A 26,245-nucleotide genomic window follows, 5' to 3' on the forward strand; every position below is an offset into this window, starting at 1 on the left:
TGGGAGGTAACCTCGGCGCTTTCTGAGCTTCGCCGTCCCAGCCCCGCCCGCAGGAAGCAGTCGCGCAGTGATGACGTCGTGGGGGCCTGGCCGGGCGTCGCGGACTCCCGAGATGGAGGAGAAGGAGCAACTGCGGCGACAGATCCGCCTACTGCAGGGTGGGTTGGCCGCGGCTGGGCCTGGAGCGCGCGTCCCCTTCTTTGCCCCTCACCTTGCTGGAGGGCTCTCCGCGAAGCCGTGGCCCTGGCCCGACGTCTCGACGGTCGGCTGGCTGTGGCGTCGGTAGGGCCCGGCGGGGTGGGGCCACTGAGCTTCCGGTGGGTCAGGGTCGGTCCTCGGCGGGGCTTCGGCGGCGGCCAGCAGCGGCCTTCTGGGCGGCGGCGGGGCGGGGCGGGCCGTTTGCCTTCCCCCGGGAGGTTGCGTCCGCCCGCCCCTGCCTTCGCCCCGCGCCCGACAGCGGGGCTCCAGTCCCCCGGCTGGTGCAGTTCAGTTGGGTCGGGTTGGATGCCCTTTCTCAGTTCATGCACACCCCCCTCTGATTCCAAACTGACTCCCCAAGCCCCAGCGTCCCCCTTAAAAATTTTAGACCTAAGGTGGCCTTTCCCTTTGTAAGCATTAAGAAAACAAAACAAAATCTTTCAAAGTTATTCCCACAAAGAGAAGTTAGGAACACATGGAGGAGAGTCCAGGTGGGCTGCTCCCCACTTTGGGACCCTTCTTGGACTTACCTCATGCTGGGTCTGAGGTGTGGCTGGTCTGGACCTGGCTCTTTGTGCGAGTGGACTATGGTGGCGGTGTTGAACAGGGGAGGGGGGTTGCCTACTGGTTTGTGTGCTTTGTGCCCCAGGACAACCAGTGGGGGCTTCTCTGAAAAGGATGGTGGTGGCGGTGTCAGGTCTGTCTTCTGTAGAAGATAGTGTCATGGCTGGCAGGTCACTAGCCTGTGTGCCGAGTGTTCTTTTCTCTGCTGCCCAGTGAAAGTGCCATAGGTGCTACTTGTCTTACACTCAGTCCAGATGATTAAGGTGTAACCCTGCATTCTTCCCACCTGTGGGCAAGCCAGAGGGTGACTCGCTCTGTGGTGACTTGTATCTTTTGTCCAGGGATCACAGCTTGGGGACTGGCTTGCCTCTGCATATGGAATGACACTTTCCCTCAAAGAATGGTGGACCCAGTAGGCCAGCAAATAGAAATCATTACACCTGACGTCTGTGTTTTCAGGATAAGCAGGGGAAAAAAAGATTGAAGTAGAACTGACAGGCAAAAGGTTCAAGAAAAGACAGGCCTATGGGGTTTGGGCTGAATGGTCTGTGGTTCCCATGCAGGAGTCTGGATACATGGAGTCTGGGGATATTTTGCCAGTTGATGTCCTTCCAGGGTAGTTAAGGTTGTTGCTTTTATTCACATCCCTGGTTAACTGAGCTGTGATTCTGTCTTCTCAGGTTTGATTGATGACTATAAAAATCTCCATGGCAGTGCCTCTGCACCAGGCCCCTCAGCTGCTTCCGGATGGCAGCCACCAGCTTACCACAGTGGCAGGGCCTTTGGTGCCTGCTTCCCTCGCCCAAGCCGGAGGGGGTTCTCCTCACACCATGGGCCTGAGTGGCGTAAGAAATATTCCCTTGTGAACCGGCCCTCAGGATCCTCGGACCCAGCTGGCAACCCTGCTGTGCAGGCAGCCCTTGGGGCCAGGGGTAGCCAGGCCCCTGACCTCCAGCAGTGTGTTTCTGAGAGACAAGTCCAGCTAAGTGCCGATCAGAACATGGTTATCAAAATCAAATCCCCATCAAAGACTGGTTCTACTAGCACTTCACAGGCCCAACCAAGCTCTTTGGAAGAATATGAGGATACCCCCTGGAGTGACCAAGGACCTCAGGAAGCTGAGGGTGAGCCCGCTGGTGGGCATCTGCAGCCTTCAAGGCCAGGAAGAGCCAGGGTGAGCTGCAGTGGGGAAGATCCACTTCTGGTCTGCAAAAAGGAGCCTGGCAAGCCCCGGGTGGTGCAGTCTGTGAGCAGTGTGAGTGACAGTCCCCCAGAGCCCCGGAGGACAGTCAGTGAGAGTGCAATTGCTGTCAGGGCACACTTCCCATCTTCTACCTTGCCTCCTCGAACTGGTGTGGCCCTTGGCCAGAAGGTAGGCCCTCATTCTGCAACCAGTTGTTTTGGGAAGATCCCAGATCAGCCAGCTCCCTCAGACTCAGTGGTGGCCCCAGCCAGACCAGCCTTAGGACCCAGACAGGCCCGGGAGCCTGAGCTGCTATTGTCTTGTCGAACCAACAAGTTCCGGAAAAACAATTACAAATGGGTGGCCACCTCAGCAAAGAGCTCCCGGGTTACTCGGAGGGCTCTCAGTCCCAGAGCAGCTTTGGAAAGTGTGAGCAGGGGTGCTTTTGGCTTAGGTGGAAAGACAGAGAAGTCACAGGCCAGAGCCAGCCCAGAGTCCAAGCCCAGGAAGCCAGCTGTGTCCTCCAAGCCTGGGCCCTGCCCCAGCAAGTACAAATGGAAAGCCTCCAGCCCTTCTGCTTCCTCCTCTTCCTGCTTCCATTGGCATTCAGAGGCTGGCAGCAGGGAACATGCCTCTCAACTCTCCCTAGTCCCATCTAGGTCCCCCCCACGGGACAGACCAGCAGTGGGACCTAGCAGCTTGAAGCCCCTCTTTGGAGAGACCCCACTCTCGGCTTACAAAGTGAAGAGCCGCACCAAGATCATACGGAGGCGGGCTAATAGCAGGTATGTATGTCTGCTGCCCAAAGCATGCTCTCTGGGTGGGCAGGAGTGAGACTGGGGCTGGCCATAGAGTTGTGGGCAGTTGTGTCATCTCATTAGCCTGTGCTCTCTCCTTGGTCTGCACAGCAGGTGGGAGGGTCCTCCCCTAGGAAGGAGTGAGGAGGAAATGAAGGCTCATGGTGGATGTATTCAGTGCCCCTCTCCTGAGGAATGGTTGGAGGAGGTGGAAGGCCAGCAGTGTCATGGTTCATGTTTCTAGTAGGAGTGAAACGGGGTGTACTGTTGTGAGAGCTGTGTTGTTAAAACTGTGTAAGGTGAGGCTTAGTGGCTCAGAAGCTCAGGGCCCTAGCTAGGTAAGGGTGGGAATCTGGCTCTTGTGGTGTTGGAAGCTCCACCCTTTCTCTTGTTGGTGGGAGACCAGGAGGTTGTTGGGCAGCTTCTCTTTTGGGTCTGCAAGGTTCAAGGATGGATGGCGTTATGCCAGGCCAGGCACTGGGGGAGCAACCTTCACGGACGGGTCTGCCCAGAGTGCGACAGAGGGCAAGGCCGTGTGAAGAATGTGTGGCTGTCCCCTGGTCTAGAGCTTCAGACCACACATCTGAGCCGGGTGGTGGCTAGGGGCTCTGGGAACTGCTCTGAGGTACTGAGGCCTTTCTGCTGTGCATAGTCAGGCACCTTGCCCAGGCCCAGCCAGAGGCTTGCTTCATTTGTGCCCATATGGGCTGCAGCTAGGTGGGACTCATGTGTGGTGGTTTCTTTGATCTCTGAGGCCCCCCTTGAAGAGTGCTGGGAGGTGCTGGTGGAACAGACTGGGAGAGGAAACAGATTGGTATTATATCTCAGCCACCCTTGTGGCTGTGGCCAGGTGACCAGGCCCAGCCACTGCCTTGCAATTGGATGTTACTCTTTGAGCTCCAACTCTAGCACAGTTTGGAGACTCAAAGATGACATTGTAGACCAGAGTATTTGATCTGGGGTCAGGGACTTCATCAGGTCAGCAGCTAACGGCAAGGGAGGTAGCTGCCCTTGTTGGGGGCAGATGTCCTTCCTTTGCCATCAGACAATGGCATGTGCTATGCCAGAAGGAACCTCCTTGCTGTGAGTCCCTCTCAGGAAGTTCTTTCTGCTATCTGACCTTGATTTTGGCTCCAGGTCAGCTGCTTCCTTCTGGCTTTGACAAATCTGTCTGAAGACAGCTGCTGTCTTCAGTTGCTTGGCCTGCCTCCTATTCATTTTTGTTCCTGGAGGGTGGCTTTGCTTTAACCATGATGGTAGCTTCCTCTGTTCCAGGGAACTTGGAGAAGGAGCCTTGGAGTATCTCTCAGGCTGGGGATGGTGCATAGGCCTGGTGGCAGTTCCTCCTCAGGGATGCTCCTTCCAATAGCCCTGTGCAAGGGCTCATCTGGCCTGAGGATGGGGAAGGGGTGGACATACTGGACCCTGCCCTGGTCTTGGGTCCTTTGGGATTATGGATCCACCTGCTTTCTCAGCCTGGCTGCAGAGGCAAGGGGAACACTGTGGCAGCTGGGTGATGTTTCTGAGTGGGGATGGCAGGGCCTTGAAAGGGACCCTGGAGCTTGGAAGGGGCTTGGAAGGACCCTGGCTTGCCTCTGGATCTGTGCCCTTATCCCCTGGGATCTGGGTGAGGAAGAGTGGTTACACAAAGCTCCTGGTGAGCCTGTTGGTAGCTGCCTGCCATTTGTCTCTGCAGCCTTCCTGGAGAAAAGAAGAGCGGCCCTTCAGTTGCCACTACCACCAAGAACCACCTCAGCCTTCGGCGAAGACAGGCCCTCCGGGGGAAGAACATTCCTGTTCTGAAGAAGACCCCCAACAAGGGCCTAATGCAGGTCACAAGGCACCGGCTGTGCCGCCTGATGCCAAACCGGGCCCACTTCCCCACCAAGGAAGGTACGCCAGGGAGGAGGGACTCGAAATGGGCTGAGCACAGCTATAAGCTGCGCCTCTCCCTGGTCCATTAGGAATCCTATTTGTCATCCTCCCACCTATGCTGTCAGAGGCCCCTGGCCCTGAGTGATCTCTGCCTGATTGGGCAGTGAGCAGCCAGGCTAATGGATGGAGAGGGACTGCTGTGCCCTGTAGTTTGGGTAGGAGACAGGCATCTGGGCAGGAGTATGGTGGCCTTTTCTGCCCACTCCTTAGTGTGTGTCCACATCCCTCCTGGGGGAAGTAAGGTTGATGGCCGCTCAGACCTTGTACTACTAGGGCTTCTAGCCTCTGCCTCCCCTGAGGGCCTTTGTCCTTAGCCTGGGGCCAACAGGGCAGCCCCTCCTGTCCTGAGCCAGCCTAGGAGGGCTCAGTTGTTCTCACTTTCTGAGTCACGTGGAGCTGGGAGCCATTGGAAACCTATGTGAGCCTGAGAGGCCCTTGTGGTGACCAGATGGTCCCTGATTTGTGAGTAATGAATGGGGCATGGTCCCTTTCAGGACAGCCTTGTCCTCCATTGGGAGATGATAGTATCAGGACACAGTGAGGGAGCCAACCCCCAGCTGGCATACTTGGGGATCTGTGTGATGGATCTGGAGGCCTTGGGATGGTACTCACCTGGTGTTGCCATGGAGAGCAGGATTTGCCTGGGGGCATCTAGTTCTGTGGCTTGCTCTGGGCAAGTATGGTCAGATGTGTGTGAAGTCTGGAAAGGTTAAAGTGCCAGCAGCACTGGACCTGGGCAGTCTGAGTTGGCACTGGTCCTTGTGACCAAGAGTTGGGGATGGCACTGGGGGAACATCTTGGCTGCCCAGGAAAGTTCTGGAGAAGGTTCTAGAAGAAGTGGTACCAAGAGCCTGTGTGGGACGGATCTTGAGAGGGGGATCTAGGGCCCAGGCATAGGGATGAAAGGGTCTTGTGCTGTTGGAGCCAAGGACATGAAGAAGTGGGGTGGAAGGATGCTGGCCTCCTGGCTTTCTTGTGTTGCTGACTTTTGCCCTGTGTTGGGGCCAGTGTGGATCTTCCTAGGTGACAAGGGAGCTGAGGAGGTTTCTGGTGGCTGCAGTGAGGTGCTGGATGGGAATGTGGAGAAGGGATGAGAATGTACCCTCTGGCCTGTAAGGAGGACTATTGAGGGGCTCTGAGCTTTGATGGAGGTGGAGGGCCAGCAGTATGGTAGTGGGGCAGGGTGGAAGTGCTGCAGGGATCCTTCAGGGTCAGCCCCACTTGGTTGTGCCTGTGACCAACCTATTTCCTCTTCAGGCTGTTTCCTCTTTAGGCCTAGGGCAGAGTGGGGTGTAGGCTGGGAAACAGTAAAGGCTGCCCTCTACCAGCGGGGGCTGGAATAGCACCCCTGAACCCCCAAGGGAGCAGCCAGGCAGGGAGGAGTGCGGGGTCACCAGGTCTACCTGCTGAGTGGTATGTAGGTTTGGGTTGGGTACTATAGGGGATGAAGGGAACTGCAGCTGCTATCTCCACTAGGGTTGGGGAAATGCATACTCTTGCATGCAGAGGTTTGAGAGGCTGAGCCTACATCCTGGTATGGCTACCTGGGCAGGTGTCCCAGAGACTGCCAAGCAGGCATAGGCCACTGGGGTGGGCTGGCTGCAGGAGGAGAGGGTCCGCCCAGGGCATCAGGTGAGAAGATGAATAAGGATAAGCATCTCCCCGGCCTGAGGCTTGGGTGGAGCCTGGTTCATCCCAGGAAGTGGGCATGTGGCTTCCTCAGGCTCCCTCCTGCAAAGCCCACTATCTGCCTCCTTGCCTTCCCAGGGACTATGGCTTAAGTCAGCATGGTGGTGCATGTCTGTAATCCCAGGATTCTAGGAGCCTGAGGGAAGAGGATCCTGAGTTTGAGTTTGAGGCATGGGGAGCATAGTGAGATCCTATCTCAAAAATAAACAAACAAAAACAGGGTCTGGTTCAATCATTAATAGGACAGGGTGCGTGGGTGGGAATGACAGCCCTGGCCAGGGCTGCCTTGGGTCCTCCAGGTGGGGATGTTGGCACATGTTGAGGTAGAGCCCTTCTGCTCCAGGTGTGGAACCCCAGTTCCTGTGGCCACTAGACTGCAGGGCCTCCCTTGAGGCAGGAGCTGGCTCTTCATCTGGCTGCTTGAAGTCTTCTCTTTCCTTGTTTTCCTTCTAGCAGATGCTCAGCTCCAGCTCTCTTCTTCCAGAGGCAGTCCCTGGGGTCTAGAAAGGAACCTGACCTCCCAGTGGGCTCCTGTACCAAGGAGGGAGGGAGAGGCCTTAGGCAGCTGCCCCACAGCCCTGTCTGAGGTCCCAGTTCAGCCCTGCCATGTGGCCTGGGGGCCGGCAGAGGGCGTACTTGCCCCTCTTATCCCTCAGTCCACCTTTTTCTGGTAATTGATTGCCTAATTTCCTCTTTATGTGAAAGAAAGCAGATATCAAGTAATTTGCAGCAATAACCTGCTAATGCTGGGCCAGTATCAAAACTCCCCTGTTCATTTCTAGTGGCAGATAAAACACTAATACATAATTATCCTTGCAAATTGGATTGTTTTAAATAACCAAAAGGCTACGGCCAGGAGAAAGCGATCCCATCTCCCTCGAGTTACTCTTGCAGTGTAATTGCTGCGTTCAATCAATTTCCCTGGCATTAGAAATTCCATCACAATCAACATTAAGCTTTATTCATTGTGATGGCTAAGAGCCGGGCCATTTCTCCTCTTTTTCTTAACTGGCAAAATTAATCAGGGAAAAGATTTTAAACATTTACCCGTGCGAAAGAGGTCAGCCCTGCCACTATATTGCTCAGCAGATAAGGGGGCTAATAAAAAGAAAATTGAATTACTAATGATCACCAGGAACAGAGTATATAAAACCTGGCAATCGCCAGTTCAGGAGAAGGGAGAATCAATTTTCTTGGGACAAGGTGTGCTCATTTTTTATTTTAGCGCATATTATCAGCAATTTAATTTGAGAGCGCATAAACAGGAGGAAACAGTTAGGGAATAATGAGCCTGGAGGTGTAAAGTGCCGCAGGATATATGCTATACACAATTTATTTGGCACAACAGATAATCGCTTTAATTGAATTCAAAACTGCATTGTTCAGCAGCGTTGGGCTGCTTAGCCTGGGGACTGAGTGTCAGGAAGGTTCCAGGCTGACTGCCTCCCCTCCCATCCCTGCCTCCTTAGCCCTACCGAGAGTTCTTTGGCTTGGAGTTAGACTCTGGCTGGGTGTCGAGCGGGGGTGCTTGGAGGCCCCTTCTTATTGATAGTGTATCTCTTGCCTTCTGTCTTTCCGTTCCTTTTCTCTTGAGGATGGGGAATTGAGGTTTGAGATGCTCTCAGAGAGGTCCAGGAGAGTTAGGTGAGCTGGTCTGCAGCAGAGACTTGACTGCTCTCTTTCTCACAGAATGCACTAGGGAAGGCATTTGAGCAGAGGAGGCAAAACCTTTAGGGATCTCAGAGCTGGTGTCCATTTGCTACACCTGTAACTGAAGCAATTAGTAATCATGGTATAGCTGGTCTGGGCTCTGGTTGTGGTTGTGGTGGGGGGTGTGGGCTCTGAGGCTCATTCTCCTGAGGACATGGCCAGGGCCCAGTGTTGTGACTGGGCAACTGCCCACCAGGCTCCTTCTCTCCTTGATCAGGCCCTGCCCACTCTGGCTAGGCCCTGCTTCCTTACAAAAATTCTGTGGCTACTATTCACTCATTCATTCATTCATTCATTTATTTTTCAATATTGCTTTGTTTCTTTTGCGGGAGAAACCCAAAGGGTAAATAAGGAGTATAATGGAGGATGGATATTGGGAAGTAGGAAGAACACATTCAAATGGGAAAGGGAACAAGGAAGGGGGGAAGTGAAAGATCACTTTTTGGCTACCAGTTATTGATTGATTGATTAATTGATACTGGGGATGAGTCTTCACACTGGGCTATAATCCCAGCAGCCCTTGTTATTCTTTTATTTTTTTGGTACCGGGGATCGAACTCAGGATCTTGCGCTTTCGAGGCAGGCTGCGGCACCACTGAGCTAAATCCCTGGCCCTAGCCCTTTTTATTTTTTATTTTGAGACAAGCTGTTGCTGAGTTACCCAGGTGGGGCTCAAACTTGGGATCCTCTTGCCTCAGCCTCCCAGAGTGCTGAGATTACAGGGATGTGCCACTATGCTGGGTTGTTGGCCTATTTTTGCACGGACCACTCTTTCCTCAGATATCTAGGGATCACTTCTTTCATTCAGACTTGTGCTGGGTGTTAGTGGTTAACCTCCCCAGCCCACTCTTCTCATGTCACTCCCTGGCTGCCCAGCCACCTTGAGCTTCCTGCATTTTACCAGCTGCCGTGAGTAGTGCTCATGCTTCCCCATCAGAAAGGTGCTCTGCCTAATCCTGGCACTTTTGTGGGAGCCTCCTGGGGCAGGGCAGAAGGAAGAGCCTTCCTTCCTTGTAGAGGACTTTGGCAGCAGGTGACCACATAGGTGTGGGGGTGTCTGCTGCAGAGTGCTGGGCAAAGCTGGTACTCTGTAATTCCATCAGCACATATGTGGGAAGCCCTATTGACCTCCCAGGCTGGCAGTGCCTGGCCAGTGTGTGGCAGGAAGCATGCCCTGTGGTGTGACCTGAGGGCTTTTGAGAGTGGTGCTGCTGGGTGGGTGTGGACATCAGGCCCTCATCCAGCCCAGGTTGGCTAGAGTGTTGTCACAGTCATCTAGCAACCGAGGGGGCAAGGGCTTGCAAAGAATTGGACCCTGCTCCTGCCCTCTGTGAGGTATGCCCCACAGTTGGGGGCTGGCAGCAGTGTGCTCAGAGGTCAGTGGGCAGGGGGAGTAGAACACCCCTGCCACCTTGTACCCTGGTCCTCTGCATGGTGTGGGATTTCTCAATACCTGTGTCACGGAGGGTATTTGCGATAGTTAGGAGCTAGGAGCAGAGGGTCACCAGCTGAAGGCACTGCAAGCTAGTTTTATGCACAGTGACACCCTGACCTGTAGCCTGTCTAGGTCAGGCTGCTGGGGGCCCCTGAGCTGGGCAGCTTCTTTGGGAGGCTGATGTCGATGGAGTGCAGACTGTTTGGAGCCCAGACTGGTGGCAGAGCCCAAGGAGTGGCATTGTCTGTCTCAGCCTGGTCCAGACATGGTCACTAGTCCTTGGCAGTGCTAGTTGGCACCTTCTCCTGAGTTAGCTCAAGGCACAGGTCTCCCTGGTTGGGAGGTGTGGCGCTCCAGTCAGAAGCCCCAGCTGAGGTGGCAGACACCATGGGAAGGATGAAGGAGGTACCCTGGGCCCTGGGTGCTGACTTGGGGTGCTCAGGGTGGGTTTGACTTGCCTGATGGGAGGGTAGGCCAGGGGGCTGGGTAAGAGCCTGCTGGGTGCTAGGAACAGCCTGTAGCTGGGGCTCAGGTCCTGGAATTTGGCCAGGATGTCAGGTACATCTTGTCTCTGAGCTCCAGACCTGCTACTGGCATCTTGCTGGGGGCCTTTGGGCCCCTATGTTCTCCGTGCTTATCTCCCTATCTATAGAGGGGTTACCCTCTGTGGGGTTGCTGTGCAGATAGAAGGAGCAGAACCTTCAGTTCTTTGGGCCAGTGCTGTGTTCCTGTGTGTGGTGCCTTGGCTGGTGCTGCTGCTGCCTGGGAGGCCCAGCCCGGTGCCTTGGGGGTCTGTGATCCATCACTGCTCGCTGGTGTGCAGCTGGGCTGTTCGATTTTACTACAGCAAACACCGTTAAAGGGTGTGAGAGCAGTTAAATCTGGAGTCCTGCTTTCATAAGGGAAAAAGAAAATGCTGAATTAGGCTCTGGGAAAGGCAGCCGCAGCGATCCTTGGATCTTGCATAAATTATCAGGCACGCCAGAGGCCTCCAATTTTACGTTTGTCGTGGCCGTGCTAATTAATTATTCCACAAAAACTGGTATAGAGGTGAATGTGTGTGCCATTTATGGTGACATGGTACTTTCGTGGAGCTGAAGACCCAGGGCTCACCCAGCCTGACTTCTGGCCTGGGAATGGTGGAGTCCTCTGGGTACCTGAAGCTGGCATCCAGGCTGGGGTTCCTGCCCTCTTTCCTGCCAGGCCTGCAGCCTCTTCTCTCTGCTACTGATGGGTTACCCTCGCTTCTGCCTCTTTTTCTCCCATGATGCCCCTTGCCCAAGGACCCTGCTGGGTATCGTCAGAACTCCACGTGCATGTGGGTCTCAGCCAGGAATCCTCGTTGGTTCCTTTGCCTGGTACTCACAGCATGCTGCGCCAGGGTCCTGGTGAGAAGGATGTCCTGGTTGCCTTTGGTGTCTCCTGCGCAGCACCAGGCAGCTGTACTGGAAGAGAGAGGGTACCGGCCTCAGCTTCGTGCCCTGCCCCCTCCCCTGTGCCATCCCAGTCCTCACACTGGCTCAGGGGTAGCGGTGTGATTCTTATTGGGGAGGTACAGAGAGGGCAGGGGGAGGCTGTGTAGCTGGGGTCTTCATGCTAGAAAGTGGCCCCATGCTGGGGAGGGCTTTCTGAGGGCCAGAGGATGGAGAGATCTTGGAGGCAAGCAGGGTTTTATCCGCAGTTGGGGTGAGGGGTTGTGAGCAGACTGCAGAGTGAGCAGAGGAGGCCTGGGTCGCTACACCTAGGAGGGGGCTGCAGCCATCTAACCACAGTGGGCCTATTCCTAAAGCCAACTCTGAAGGTGAGCAATGTCTTCCTGCTGCAGGGAGGAAGCTGCCAGGTCTCTCCTGCCCTCTGTCCTACCTGGGCTATGTATGTGCAACAGTTCCTGGAGGGTCCATCTGTGCTACGCCAGAGCTTTTAGTGCCTCTGCCTCTCTCAGGGAGGCAGCCGAAGAAGGACCACATTTGCTGTGCTGAGCCAGTACTGAACTCAGTCGGGTGTCCTCCGTTGTGTGTTGTCGAGGGGGTATGTGCCTGTCTGGAGTCAGCCTTCGGGAGCTGATGGGGCTGGGCTTATGGAGCCTGAGCCCTTGCCTTCTCCTCTGGCCCTTCTGGTGCCTGCCCTCTCCTGGTTTGTGAACTGCCTTCTTCAGGGGTGGGAGTTGCCTTGTCTCAGCTGTGCTGTCCGGAGGGTGGGGGCCATCTGGCCACTTAGGCCTAGGGGGCTATTTAGTCCCTTCACACCTCCAGGAGGTAAGATGGCCTCTGGGCTAGGTGCTGGCTGTGGATACATGCCACTGAAGTGGGCACAGGGCCAGGAGAGGCCTCTGGGCAGGGTGTGGTGCAGAGGCACTGCTCCCCCCCTTATACGTGCTGAATGTGGGGGTCTGTTGTAGTCAAGGCTTTGGCAAGGGAATACATTTAATACAGGGCACATAATTTATAGGATTATTTCATGATATTTACCCAAAAAGTCAAATACAGAGGAGTGCAAGAGATTAGCCTCGCACTAGAGGCCCAAAGAATCCAGCCAAGGGCCTGAATCCCACACAAGTCCAGCTAAAGGCCTAGTGTCCAAGGCAATGTCCTCCACGAGTCCAGCCAGTGGCCTGGAGCCCATGGCAATGTCTCGTGCTTGTCTGTATTGAGGATCTGCACCTGAAAGGCCCAAAAGCCAGTGGTGGAAGAAAACCTGTGCCGGTGGGGTGAAGGATTTGTGCTTCCAGGCTGAGGTATCCATACTAGCCAGGAAGTGATACCCACAGTGAAGATCAGAGCTCCCCTGACGGAACAGCAGCCATTCCCAACAACAGTGAGGCCCCAAGCTCCTCCTCCGATGAGAACAGCCAAGTTAGCATCGGGGAAACCAGCCACAGCAAAGTTCTCCTAGAAAATCAGTAGCCCCCGATCTTCCCCTCCAGTTCTCTTTTGATGGTTATTGGTAACAATCCTCAAGTGGGGATCTTCCACACCTACACCGTGCTGATTCATTTCAGTTGGGTGTTACAAGGTGACTGTTAATCAATCTACCACAGGCTCAAAGCAGGGATTCTTGGTAGTCAGAGACAGATGTCATGGCATGAGTGCCTTGATGGCAGAAGCCCCTCATTGCTAGCCAGTCTCAAGCTGCACTGGTGGGGCTGGGCCTCTTCCATTAGTGGCCATGGCCTTGGGCAGATCATCACCCTGGCTCTGGAGAGCCCCTGTGTGTGCAGTGGGCCACCCTTTCCCTTCAGTCTCTGCTTCCTATGGCATTTATAGTAGAACTCAGTATTCTGTGTGGGGTTGGCAGGCCAACCTCTAGAGGTCTAGCTGTCCCCTGACTCCTGAGAAGAGTGAGGATGCAATTCTGAGTGTGAGAGGCTCTTTCTTCTCCTCGGAGCTACTCAGAGCCAGAGGCAGTAGCAGAGTTGTGACACAAGGAGCTACCTGCCGGGTATTTCTTTCCTGCTTGAAGAAAACTGGGCATAGGAGGAAGGTCAGCGAGGCTGGCATGATAGGGACATGATGTTCCAGGGTGGGTCTCCCTTCTTCCTGCCCCCCTTGCCAGGGAGCCCCTCAGAGGAGCCACACAGTGGAACCTGGCCCAGTCCCTTGGTCTGGGACACTGAGTGGAAGAACGTTGGGATCCCTACAGGATTGCACTGCAGGGTCCAGGGCTGGATGAGGAGGAAAGCTGGGACTATGGAAGCGAGGAGGAGCCTGCCAAAGACTGTGGGGAGCAGTAGCCAGTTCTCTGGTACTGTGGCCCGGTGGGGAGCAGCAAGATGTAGCTGTGTGGAGGTGGAGGCTGGGCTCCATCCCTGCTTGAGGGTTGTGCACAGAGAGCCTCTATTTGTAGCTTGTACTGGGGCCCAGCAGTGACATACTTAGACTCAGAGCTGGGCTGCCTCTTCCCATCAGCTGGGGGCCCGGGGCTCAGAGAGAATGGGCAGGCAGTTGTGCCTGGGGTCCCTAGAGATGGGTGTTGCTTGGAAGGAGACTGGAAATGTTCTCTGGGTCTCTCCTTTTGGTGTGGGTCTCCTGCTTTCCTCTTAGAGGGAAGCATGGGCCTGGGTGAGGTTCACTGTTGGGTGCTGACCCACACGCTTGCTGCCTGACTCCACACGCTGCTGTTGCCTGGGTTTGGGAGGGTCAGGGGGAGTGTCTGGGCATCGGGGCTGTTGGTCGGGGCTGGGTAGCACCTGGAGGGAGGGCTTCTAGCCACTCTGCTGCCCATGGCAGGGCCCCTGGGTTGCCCTGGGAGTGGGGATTGACTGGGTGACTGCCCAAGTTGCAGCAAGCAGGGGGACAGGCCTGGAGGGCTCCTCCTCACAGTGTGAGCTGTCACTGTGGCTGGGCTGCCTGAGTGTCAGAGGAAGCGCTGGGTGAGACAGAGGCTTGGGATGATTTGTCTGAAGCATATGGTTTAAGATGATAGATTTCTCAAGCCAGGTGTGATGGTGCGCACCTGTAATCCCAGCACTCAGGAGGCTGAGGCAGGAGGACTGGGGCAAGTTCAAGGCCATCCTGCGCTACATAGTGAGTTCAAGGCCAGTCTGAACATACTGAGACCCTGTCTCCAAAAAAAAAAAAAAAAAAAAAAATTAAACATTAAAAAAATTCCTTTTCATGTAGACTGATTTTTTTTGTGTGTGTGTGGTGGTGGTCCTGGGAACTGAACCCAAGGGTGCTCTGCCAGAGCTGCATCCCCAGTCCTTTTGATACAGGATTTCACTAAGTTGTCCAGGCAGTACTTGCACTTGGCATTTTCCCGCCTTGGCCTCCCAAGCTGCTCAAGTGCTGGGATTATAGACTTGTGCCATTATGCCCAGTGTGGATCTAATCTGTTAATGTTATGAAATATTCCTTTCTCCAGTAATGCTTCTTGCCTCAGCATCTACTGTGGTGCTATGTAGCTACATCAGGTTTTTTTAGTTGACATTTGTAATGTATGTGAGTGTACATACAGATGTATATATAGAAATATATGTAAATAGTCGTGTGTATATATGCATGTGTATTTTTAGGTTTTCTTTATTGTTAGTTTTTTTTGTATAAAGAAAATAGTTGTTTTTTTAAAGTACAGTCTGAAATTATCTTTTGCAAATAATGTTTGCTTTTAATGTATTAATTAACATATTTGGATTTAAATCTATCATCATACTGTTGGATTATTTCTTTGTTCTGCCAGCTGTGCTTCATTCTTCTTTATTTCTTCTTTAGGATATTAAAAAAAAATTTTTCCAGGAGGCTGAGGCAGGAGGATCCATGAGATCAAGGCCAGCCTGTACTACATAATGAGACCTTGTCTCTCTCTCTCTCTCTCTCTCTCTCTCTCTCTCTCTCTCACACACACACACACACACACACAAATCACAAAAATTTTGTTTTCTTTTCCATTACTTGTTATTATTTATTCTTTTATTTTTCATTTCGTGGTTTCCTCACAGGTTATAAGGTACAGCATTATCATTACTGATCATTATAAACTAATGCATAATCACTCCTGAGTAGTAGAAGCTTGAAATACTTCTCTTTTTCCCCTTTGTCTCACTTGCTAAAGCTGCCATGAGTTTTGACTTTCCCAATATTATGGACATCACAAGACGTGCAGTCAACATTCAGTTACACTCACATATCTATTCTTCTTTGTATTGCTCTTTATTCTCTACTTACAGTTGAAGGATACGTCTTTAAAATGGCGCAAGCCTGCTAGGAACCAGTTCATGGAGTATGTGTTAATCAGAAAATATTTTTGCCTTTGTGTTTGTGTGTGTTGCTGGAGATGGAGCCCAGGGCCTTGTATGTGCTAGGCGAGTGCTTTACCACTGATCTACATCCCCAGCCTTCCCTTAGTTTTTAGATTGTTTTTGAGCTGGAGTGATGGCATGTGCCTATAAGCTCAGCACTCTGGGAGACTAAGGCGGGGTGGGAGGATCACAAGTTTGAGCCCAGCTGGAGTGACTTAGCAAGACCCAGTCTCAAACAGAATTGGGAATGTAGCCTCAGTGTGAAGGCTCTTGGTTCAATCCCCAGTACTGGAAAGGAAAAGTTTTTGCTAGATAAAGAAATTTGTTTTGGGGCCGGGGATTTAGTTCAGTGATTCCAGCGCCTGCATTTCAGGCGCAAGGACCCGAGTTCAATCCCTGGTACCAAAAAAAAGAAAGAAATTTGTTTTGATAAAAAATTTTAGGTGGAGTGTGGCGACACACACCTGTAATCCTAGCACTGGAGAGGCTGAGGGAGGAGGACTGCCAAGAGTTTGAGGCCAGCCTTCGCTCCATAGTAAGTTCAAGGCCAGCCTGGACTACATCGAAAGACCCGATCTTTTAAAAAAAAAAAAAAAAGAGAGAGAGAGAAATTTTAAGAGTTAGAAGGTATAACAGTGGTAGAATACTATTATGTCTGAGGCCTTGGGTCAATCTCCAACACCACTAAAAAAATAAAAAAAGAATTTTAGTGTTGCGGGGTATAACTCAGTGGTACAGTGCTTCCTTAGGAAGTGTGAGACCCCACCTGCCTCAATCCATGCACTGGAAGTTGAGGGGAGAGATGGTAGTTATTTTCTTTCTATCTTTGTCAATATTATTCTGTTACCTTCTGATGTTGGCTGCAGCTGTCACCAAATCAGCTGGCCTGCCTTGAGAGGTAAGATGTCTCTCTTTTTTTTGAGACAGGGTCTTGCTATGTAGTTCAGGCTGGCCTTGAACTCACTAGGTAACCTAAGCTGGTCTTGAACTTGTGGCGATCCTCCTTCCTCAGCCTCCTAAGTGCTGGGATTACAGGTGTGCACCACCATGCCTGACTCAGATACTGTTTTTAAACTCTAAAATTTCTATTTGTCTTTTTTTTAAAATAGCTTCTAGGGCTCTGCCACATTAGCAGTCCTGTCTTTTATTTTTTTTTGGTACCAGGGATCGAACTCGGGTCCTTGTGCTTGCGCAGCAGGCGAGGAAACCACTGAGCTAAATCCCCAGCCCAGCAGTCCTGTCTTTTAAGACCTTGTTATGGGTTCTATCTAGATTTTCTCTCAAAGCCTCATGCACTTACAGGTGGGGCTTTTGGGAGGTGACTGGAACATGGGTGTCTGATACTGGATTAGTCTACTGATGGGTTTACAGCTTGTGTGATGCTGGGAGGTGAAGCCTGATGAGAAGAGGTGGGTCACTGTGGGCATAGACTGGAGGTACATCTCTCTTTGTCTCTCTCTCTCCATATCTATCTCCATTCTTCCTCCTGCCTTGAGTGCTTCCTTCTTCCTGTCTGCCGTGCCATAGACTGTTTCTCCTCTGCCGTGCTACCCTGCCTTGGAGCCAGGACTGAAAGCTGTACAAACTGCGAGCTAAAATAAACCTTTCCTCCTTTAACTTGCAGGTATTGGGTATTTTGTTCTAGCAACAAGAAAGTAAGGTTTTGAACATACATAATTATCTTTTTTTTTTTTTTTTTTGGTTTTTTGAGACAGGGTCTTGTTATGTCAATAATCCAGTAATCTTTTTTAAAAAACATTTTGATCTGGGTTGATCCAGGTATGATAGCCCATGCCTGTACTATAATTGCAGCACTTGGGAGGCTGAGGTAGAAGGATGGCTGCAAGTTTGTGACCAGCCTGGGTTACATAGCGAGTTCGCAGGCAACTTGAACTACAGAAGCAAGAGACCCTGTCTCAAAAAATAAATAAATAAAAATTGAGACAGAGTTTCTTTCTTTTTTTTTTTTTAGCTAAATCCCCGACCCAATCACATTGATAGTATATACTGTTTTTTTTTGGTGCCAGGGATTGAACTCGGGACCTTGTGCTTGCGAGGCAGGCACCGGAACCACTGGGCTAAGTCCCCAACCCCAAGACAGAGTTTCTGTGTTGTCCAGGCTGGCCTTGAACTCCTGGGCTTAAGTGATACTCTTGCCTCAGCCTCCTGACTAGTGGGACCACGGGTGTGTGTCCACATGCACTACCACACTGGCTTCATCTATTTCTCTTTTAAAGTCCAAGTCTGTAAAAGAAATATTAATCCTACAATTTTTAAATTTTTATTTTTGTGGTGCTAGAGATGGAACCCAGAGCCTCATGCGTGGATTTTACCACTGAGCCACACCCCCAGGCTCCCATCCTGTATTTAAAGGCCATTGTTATTGGCATCTCTGCCCATTCCACTGTGTGATATTGATGTTTTATTCCTCTTAGGTTTGAGTCAAATTTGATTTGCTCATGTTTGGCTGTTTTATATAGAATGGCAGACACTGTGTCTGAAGATTTTGGAGATAATTTGAAGCTGGATGATGTCATTTTCCTCCAGATGGGTGACAGGACCTGTAGGAGAGGGCAGTGTGGAGAATGTCCTCAGGAGTAAGTGTGGCCAGAAGGCTGTTTGGGAGTGCATTTAGGAGGGTCTTAGAGCCCCTCGGGGCCCTGCAGCTTTCTCTCAGTGGCACTGCCACTGAGTGCTACTTGCACACATAGGTCTGGAATGACGGAACAGGGTCTGTGCCAGGGAGAGGGCCAGCAGGGCCAGTGGAATCCCACTCAGCCTAGCCTGGCAGCTAATGGCCCATGTTCATGTGCACAGAATGGGTCACTGGAGAGCTCTGCCCATGCTGTCTGTGGTTGGTGGAAGAGAAAGGGCTGCTGTGAGTGTCTTGGCAAACTGTGTGTGGAGTACAGGTGGCTCCTGACCTATGGCCTCTCCAAGATTTTGGGGTGTAGTGGCAGGAGGGCTGCTTGGTAGCGAGGTCTTCTGGTGATGGCAGAAGAGTTGGTGGCCTTCCTTGGGTAGGTTTCTCCTTGCTCCAGCCTCAGGCCCTGGGGGAAGTTTGAGGAGCTCTGGTGGGAACTTGGAAGCTCAGTCTGGGGTAGGCTATGGCTAGGCTGAGGAAGAGGCTGGTGTGGCTGTGTACCTAGGGGAGGAGCTTTGGGTGTGTGGATCCAGCCTAGGCAGCAGCTGCTAAGTGAGGTTGAGTGCTGGGGCCAGCAAGCCCCTCAGGGATCCCAGGGAGAGTTCAGGGCAGTGGGGCCTGGTGCTCAGACCCATGAGGGAGTGGCAATGATTTCCAGTTTTGTCTCAGGCCCCTGACAAGAACTGGCTACCTCAGGGATGCCCTGTAGCAGAGGGTGCTGGGCAGGGCTGGGGGAAGAGGGATTGGGCCATATGAGGCAAAGTTGATCCATGGTCGAGGGAGGCCAGGGTGGGTCTTGGGCCCTCTGACCAGCTTGCTCCGACTCTCATAGCCCACTCTGGGGTAACACTATTGTCAGCTGTGTGGCCAAGGGAAAGAGCAGGGTTGATAAGGCTGTGGGTCTTCTCTTCTGGGAACCTGAGTCCCTGCTCCTTGAAGGAGCCACTGAGTTCTCTGGGGCCTACTGGCTGACAGCCCATCTGCTGTGCCCTCCGCTGTAGCCCTGGGGCTCTGCCCTTCAGAGCCCCCCAGCCCAGCACTAGCTCCTTGGCCTGTATCCTTTGGTGGGTGTGGGGAGCACGTGGATATGGATGGATCTCACCTCAGGATGTGCCCCAAGAATGGCCTCCAAGCTGAGCTCTTCTCCTTCCGTTGCTCCTGGGGTACCTCTGGTGTTTCTGCCAAGGGAGGGATACAGGGTCTGTCCCAGAAAGATCTGGGCCACATGTATATTTTCAGCTGTCAGAGCGTCTTGATGGCACAGTCATCCTGGAGAGGAGCCTGTATCCACTGAGATCTCCTACCCTATGAGCCTTCTGCTTTCTCATATCCTCTCTTGTGTCCATAGAGACAGTAGTGGCTCCTTGAAACTGCCAATGACTCATTTTGTCGTTTTTTTGTTGTTTTTTTTTTCTGGTACTGGGGATCGAACTCAGGACCTTGCACTTTCGAGGCAGGCGGCTGAACCACTGAGGTAAATCCCTGGCCCAAAATATGTTTTGTTCTTCCTTTTTTTTGGTACCGGGGATCGAACTCGGGTCCTTGCACTTGCACAGCAGGCAGCAAAACCACTGAGCTAAATCCCCAGCCCTCATTTGCTCTTCAGAGCCTTCATTCCCTGTAGGACGCTGGTGTCCTTGCCAGTCTTGGGCCAGGCAGAATGTGCTGGGAGGGTGGCAGGGCCAAGAGGGGCTAAGAAAGCACTGTTCCTCTAGAGCTTCCTGGGTGTCACCCTGCATGGCCTTGGGCTTCTCAGGGCTCATGGCCTTCCAAATTCAAGACTTGGTCTAAATGCATAGAATTGATGGAATTTGAAAAGAAAATCTATAGCTGGATACAATGATTATAAATTCAGCAGCTGCTGATCATTAAGTTATTTGTGTGTTTACTTGGATGTCTGTCTCCCAGGCCTGGCAGGAAAAATCCCTGGCCTTGGAGATAAGCTCTAGGGACCTAGGCTCCCTTCTGGTGCTTTTGACTCAGGGATCTACAGGGGTCTGCATGCAGAGGCAGGGCCTAGGCTTGCCCCACACATTTGCTTCCACTGCTGGCTGGTCCATGCAGCATTGGGACAAGATGTCTAGCTCAGGTAAGCTGGGAAGTCGCACTGCTGTGGGGTGGTTGTGGCTCTTCTCTGCCGCTGCCCCCCCCCCCCCCCAGCACTGAGTCCCAGTGTCACACAGCAGAGAAGGTGCTGCCTGTGTGGAGGTGGTAGTTATATACCCAGAGCTCATAGGGGCCAGTCTTCTCTTCTGGGCCGCTGTACCCTTCACAGGCTATTGTGGGCTCCTCCAGCTACCTTTGCTCTGCAGCCTGTTGCAGGCTGCTGCCTGGCCTGCTGGTGATGTGAGGGGTGTAAGCCTGGGGATAAGATTGCCACAGGTAGGCTGTGAGCTCTCAGCTTCTTGGCCAGGTGGATCTGGCTAGTGCAGTAGAGCATGGGGCCAGGCTGTGTTGCTGCCGGGGCCCAGGCACCTCCCTAGGTTTTTTCTGTGGCTGTGACAGTCCTAGCCTGGCATCAGGGAGAGTGTTTGGATTTGTCAGCTGTAGTTCCAGAGATCTGAGGGGAGGGGCTGAGGGAGTGGGGCTTAGAGCCTACCTGGTTCTGCTCCATGTCAGCTATCCCCTCTGGGGGCCATCCAGTTCATGCTGAAGGATCCTGGTACTTTGAGCATCACCGTGCCCAGGGGTCTGTGTCCCTAGCACACTTACCTCTCCTAGCTCATCAAAGTGTGTTGGCCTAGAGGGGATCCTTGAGATACACTGCTCATTCGTAGACAGGGAGACTGCCCTGCTTGTATGAGGGACATTGACCTGGAAGCCCCTCGTGTCCATGCAGGTACTCCAGGCTGCCCTGGCCTTGTGGTCAGCACTCCCCTGCCAGCCCATCTGTTGTCATTCTGGGCTCTGCTCATCAAAATGAATCCTGAAGGGCCAGGGATTTAGTTCAGTGGTTCCGCCACCTGCCCTGTAAGTGCAAGGACCCAAGTTTGATCCCCAGTACAAAAAAACCACAAAATGAATCCTGGAGCTGGTGTGTTTCTCCATAGTGTGTTTTGAGCTTCATGGGCCTCGATGGGATCTGATACTTTTTCCCTAATTGCCCTCTCTGCATCAGCAGCAGAACTTTTTTTTTGAGACAAGGTCTTCCTATGTAGCCCAGGCTGGCTTTGAATTCACAGTGATTCTCCTGCCTCAGCCCCCTGAATGCTGGGGTTATAGGCGTGTGCCCAGCAGCAGAGTGATTGAGTGGTGGGACACGTATAGGAGTGAGCAGCAGGTTGGGTTGCCTTTGGGGAATCATCCTGGGTGGTGTGAAGTGTGACCACAGCTACTTCCTGGAGTCACACCACAAGGAAGGGTTTGGAAGGCTGGGTGTCTCAGCAGCTGGCAGCAAAGTCCTCAGATGTGACTTACGAGGATACCCAATTCTGAAAGGCTCCTTGAGGACACCAGGTAGGGGCCATGGGGTTACTGCAGATCATCTTGCTGTAGCCTCAAGTCTGTAGCACTCAGGGCCGGCAGGTGGGAGAATCTCCAGTGGCTGCCCATCCCACCCTGTCTTCCTCTGAGAAGTCTGTGGAACAGTGGCTTTCCCAGTTACCTTCCACATATGCCACTGGGAGAGTGTTAAGTAGGAGGTGCTTCCTGGGATATGAGTCCAGCTTTTTGTTGTTGTTGTTCTTTTTAAAAGATAGGGCTTTGCCATGTCATCCAGACTAGCTTTGAACTTGCTACATAGGGTTACCCTGAACTTGTGATCCTTCTTTCTCAGGCTCCTGAATGCAGGGATGACAGGTATGTGCCGCCATGCCCAGCCAGTGAGCCTAGCTCTAAACTTCTGGCTCCACAGACTTTCGAGATCTCATTTGTATTTGTCCTTGTTGCAGCCTTAGGGACTCACAGCAAACATGGATGGTTATATGCAGTGGGAAGCATGTGGAGTGGGCCATGGGGCCAGACTAGACTTGCCAGAGCTGATGAGGTGATGGTGGCCAGCAGCCTTGTGGCCTCCAAGACCCTGTTGGGTCACCTGTAGACAAAGCACATGGCAGAGAGAGAGAATGTTCCGAGAATGTTCCTTTTCCCATTTCTAGTCCCTGCCCCTAAGAAGCCCTGCCTTGGGTCTTGTCTGCCAGTACCTTTGCCACCAGCATCCCTGGAGGAGGCTGGAGTTTGTGTAGGATTAGGAAGGTTTAGGTTAGGTAGCTGCTAAATGGCTGGGAGGGACTCTTGCCAAAATCAAAGGCAGTAATTCTTTTTTTTTTTTTTTTTGTAGTACTGAGGATTGAACCCAGGGCTTTCTCACTGTGAGCCCCAGTCCTTTTATTTTTAATATTTGAGACAGGGTCTCATTGTGTCATCCAGACTGGGCTTGAACTTTTGATCTTCCTGCCTCAGCCTCCTGGAGTGCTGGGATTATAGGCATGTTCGACAAAGGCAATATATATAATTTTTTTTTTTTTTTTGGTACCAGGGATCGAACTTGGGACCTTGTGCTTGTGAGGCAGGCGGCAGAACCACTGAGCTAAATCCCCTGCCCAAGGCAATACATTTTTAATGAGCCAAAAAAATTGGCCTTTAGCAGAGGGAGTCACCTATGGTAGCTTGTGCCTATAACCCAGGTACTTCTTCAGGCATCTTTAAAGGCCCATTGTAAACATTAATGACATCTGCAGTGATTCAGTCATGTTGAGACCCAGGTTGTTCTGTTCTGTTTTGGGGTAAACTTGATCTTGAAGGAAGCTGGCTAAAGGCCGTGTTGTGGGTAGCTGTAGCACTGGGTCAGGCCACAGGGTAGGGTTCAGGCCCTGCCACTTGGCCAGGAGTGGAGGGACCTCAGAGATGTGCCTGTGCAGGCATGTCTCTTCTTTTTTTTTTTTTTTTTTTTTAAATAACAAAACATATATTGGTACATTTTAGATATACATAAAGATAACACTCATCATAGGGAATTTGCACCTATACATGGTACATCCCACCTCTTTTTTCCGCCTTCTCCCCTCCCCTTAAACTCCCTCCCTTCCCTATGTACAAAAGGTTTGTTTCCATTTTTTCCTTCTATTTTCACTTTTTTTCTTGTCCCTTCCTTTCTCCCTCCCTCTTCCCTTGTTCCCCTCCCATTTGAATATTTTCTTCCCGTTTCCCAATATCTATTAGAAATGTATTATATGAAGCTTTAAACACACAAAAATCATATAAACTGGATGAAATTGCCTAATAACATATTTCTCGGATTATGTTTCCATCGTGTGTCATATGACTGTATCAAAATTTAAATGAGGGAGAAGCTTGGCTTATGTGGAGTTTGCTAGCTAACTGGAGTTTTTTTTCCAGACCACTATTTGTTCATTGTTGGTTTGGGGGGTCTTTCTGAAACAAATCACATCCTCTGGTGTCTTGTTGGTGCTTGAGATGTTTTTTTAAGTTATATGGAAAAATGTTTAAGTGCTCTTCAGTTTTGTTTTGGTTGAGTTCTACTGTATTTGAATATTATTGTAGTTTTTTTTCCCTTGCATTATTCTTCTTTGAATGGCTTTAATTTCTGTATGTGTGTGTGTGTTTGATAATAAAGTTATTTTATAAAAAAATCATATGAACCCCCTTGTAGCCATTATCTGGCCTAATATATCTAAAATGTACTTATTTCTTTTTAAAAAATACTTTATTTATTTTTGTTCTTTTTGAGACAGGGTCTCTCTAAGTAGTTCAGGGTGACCTCAAACTCAGGGCAATCCTGCTGCCTCAGTCTCCCAAGTGCTGGGATTACAGGTGTGCGCCACTGGATCTGGCAAAAATGTATTTATTTCTGTGTGTTCGGGTGATGATAATAAAACTAATTTATTTGCGGGTAACTGAAGGTCAACTTAGTGATGACTACTGATTATCTTGTTCCTTTAAATGTGGGTCACAGCACTGCTTCAGATGCATGCGCGCGACTCCCACATGAACTGGTCTGTCTGTGGTCGTGGTGCTCTCTTCTATACCTCCCTGGGACCTGCCCCTTCTACCTCCACTCCATTTCTATAGTTCAGGGACCTCAGCTGTTGTTTGCCTGTGTAACTAGAGTTTACGTGTTAAGATGTTACTCGGTTGCCCTCCCATGACTCCTCTGGAGTTCTCTTGTTCAAGCAGACAGTTAGTTAACTTTCCACTATGAAAATGGGAAAACAGTCTGATGTAGAGCAGAAGACAGGAGCAGGCAAAGCTTTCTGGCTATTGTTTTTCAAAAAGCCAAGGAGGCAGAGGGAAAATTAGAGGGTTTGCGAAGCAAAGAAGGTTTTTTGCAGGTTTTTGTTGCTTTCTCAAGGGCTCCTTTCTGTGCTGCCAGCTCATTGCTACCCCCCTGCAGGTAGTTCTTGCTTGCACAAATGTGTGTGCTACATGTGTGTGCACATGTATGTATGTGTGAAAGCACAAGTGAGTGTGTAAATGCCTCTGGAAGCTGTGACATGAACTAGATCATTCGTGAGACTGTCTCTATCCTGCCGCCTCTGGCTATCTTGGCAGGCCTCTCCCTGGTGTGTCCACACACAGTGCAGGCTGAGTGGCTCTGAGACTGACTCCTGAGGGGCCTGGAGGTGAGTGGGGCCAACTTACACAGGTCCCGCTCATTGCCCTGCAGTCTTGCCCCTCTGACCACTGGAAAGGCCAAAAGTGGCTCACAAGCAACTGAATAGTGGCCAGGAAAGTCCTTGCAGCCTGAGGTTAGTGAGAGAGGCACAAAGCTTCTTCTGTCATGGCTGCTTTTTATAGAGCAGGCTGATTTCCAGACTCTCTTGGAAGCATCTTTACCTGGCTGTGACTCAGGATGCAGAGGACGGTTGTAAGAGAAGGCCAGGGTCTCACAAGCACAAGGTCCCGAGTTTGATCCCCAGTACCAAAAAGAAAAAGAAAAGGGCAAGCTGTGGTGAGCAGGTCCCTCTGCCCTTGTGGTAGAGATGAGACTGCAGGCCATCGGGCAGCCACTCTGTTCTATTGTCTGTCCTCTTGACCTTGGAGTCTAGCCAGGCACCACAGTGTGATGTCTAGGTGCAGTTCTCAGTCGTGAGCTACCAAGAGTGGCACCATTGCTGGTTGGAACTGTGGCTTCCTGGGTCAAGCTGAGGATGGTTCTTAGCCTGGCAACCCAGTGGAATCACCTTACAACTTAAGCAGTTCAGATTCCCAGGTCTCCTCAGAGATGCAGCTTGGCTCCTGGCTGCTCCTGTCCACCTGGCCCGGAAACTGCCTGCTCCGTGGCACTAGGTTACTGGTAGTTACTTAGAAGGGCCTAGGAGCCCTGTGGGTGGAGCTCCCTTGCAGCTGTCTTGCTGTGGTGGTGAGATCTCATTGAGGGGCCACTTGCCAAGCTCAGTCTCCTGAGACATGGTGAGAAGGGCCTAGGGACCCTGCCTGTACCCCAGTAGGCCTTATTTCTTAGCCATGTGTGTTGGGAGCCCCGCTGGCTCATGGGCACATATGTGCAGGTGAGGTACCAGTGTTCCACGGGAGGGATCCTAAGTGGCAGAGACTGAAGTTGAGGATCAGCTCAGTCACATGAGTTGGGGCCACGCTGTGTAGGGACAGGAATGCCAGCCTGAGAGGGTGGTCTGTCTCCTCCCATGTGTTCTGGCACAGCTCGGCCTGAAGGTACAGCTAGGGAGTGGTGACCCCTGCATACCAGGGACCAGGACTCAATGCAGAGAGACAAGGTGAAGAGGCTATCATGATCCAGCTAGGGCGCCCAGCCCAGGGAACAGACATCCTTGTCCCAGGTGCTTCTCAGGGCCCAAAGTAGGGGCAGGCCACCCTCAAGGCAACTTGTGTCCTGGGAGCTGACAGGGCAGCCTGGACTGCTGGGGAGGTGGGGAAGCTTGAGCTTAAGACCATCACTCACAAGCACATGCCCACTGTATTCCCCTTCTCTGAAGGAAGTTCTGGAGGGTGAGATGGGCCAGGCACACATCTGACTGGACACCATTGACAGGGTCCAAGCGTACCCTTCCTCTTTGCTTGCATCTTGCACTGTCTTCTCCAGCCTAGGGGCCCAGGAAGTCCCTTCAGGTGCAGCCTTCCTCCTGACCAGAGGATGTGTGCATGTCTAGACGGGGGCTCTCTGGTCTCCAGTAGTGGGTGGCATCGCTTTCCCCCTTCCCTCTGCTGTTTTCAAGTTTGGGTAGAGTGATGGTTAAAAGAGGAGGAAAGACCCACCCTCTGTAATCTATAGGGACTGTCACGCAGCAAACTACTCCCATTTCATACAGGCAGGTCAGGTGTCAGCACGCGATCGATGGCTTGCACACAATAATTACAGGAACTAGCGGCTTGTGTTGCTTGAGTGACTTTAGGAAGAGTAGGGTCTCAATCTTCCCTC

At 51.8% G+C, this 26,245-nt stretch overlaps 1 protein-coding gene across 1 annotated transcript in view; it reads left to right on the forward strand.

Moving 5' to 3' along the window:
• The first annotated feature begins 26 nt into the window (after nt 1-26).
• Nucleotides 27-26,245, forward strand: part of Zc3h3 (zinc finger CCCH-type containing 3) — an 89,360-nt gene continuing 63,141 nt past the window's right edge. Inside the window, exons 1-3 of the mRNA XM_004837840.4 lie at nt 27-158; nt 1,443-2,730; nt 4,439-4,635. Of these exons, the coding sequence (XP_004837897.4) occupies nt 71-158; nt 1,443-2,730; nt 4,439-4,635 (1,573 nt within the window). The 5' untranslated portion in view covers nt 27-70. The remainder of the gene's footprint in view (nt 159-1,442; nt 2,731-4,438; nt 4,636-26,245) is intronic.

The sequence above is a fragment of the Heterocephalus glaber genome, unplaced genomic scaffold (genome assembly GCF_053883595.1).
Source record: "Heterocephalus glaber isolate CG9 unplaced genomic scaffold, H.glaber_assembly_v1.0 deba00000281, whole genome shotgun sequence".
NCBI lineage: Eukaryota > Metazoa > Chordata > Mammalia > Rodentia > Bathyergidae > Heterocephalus > Heterocephalus glaber.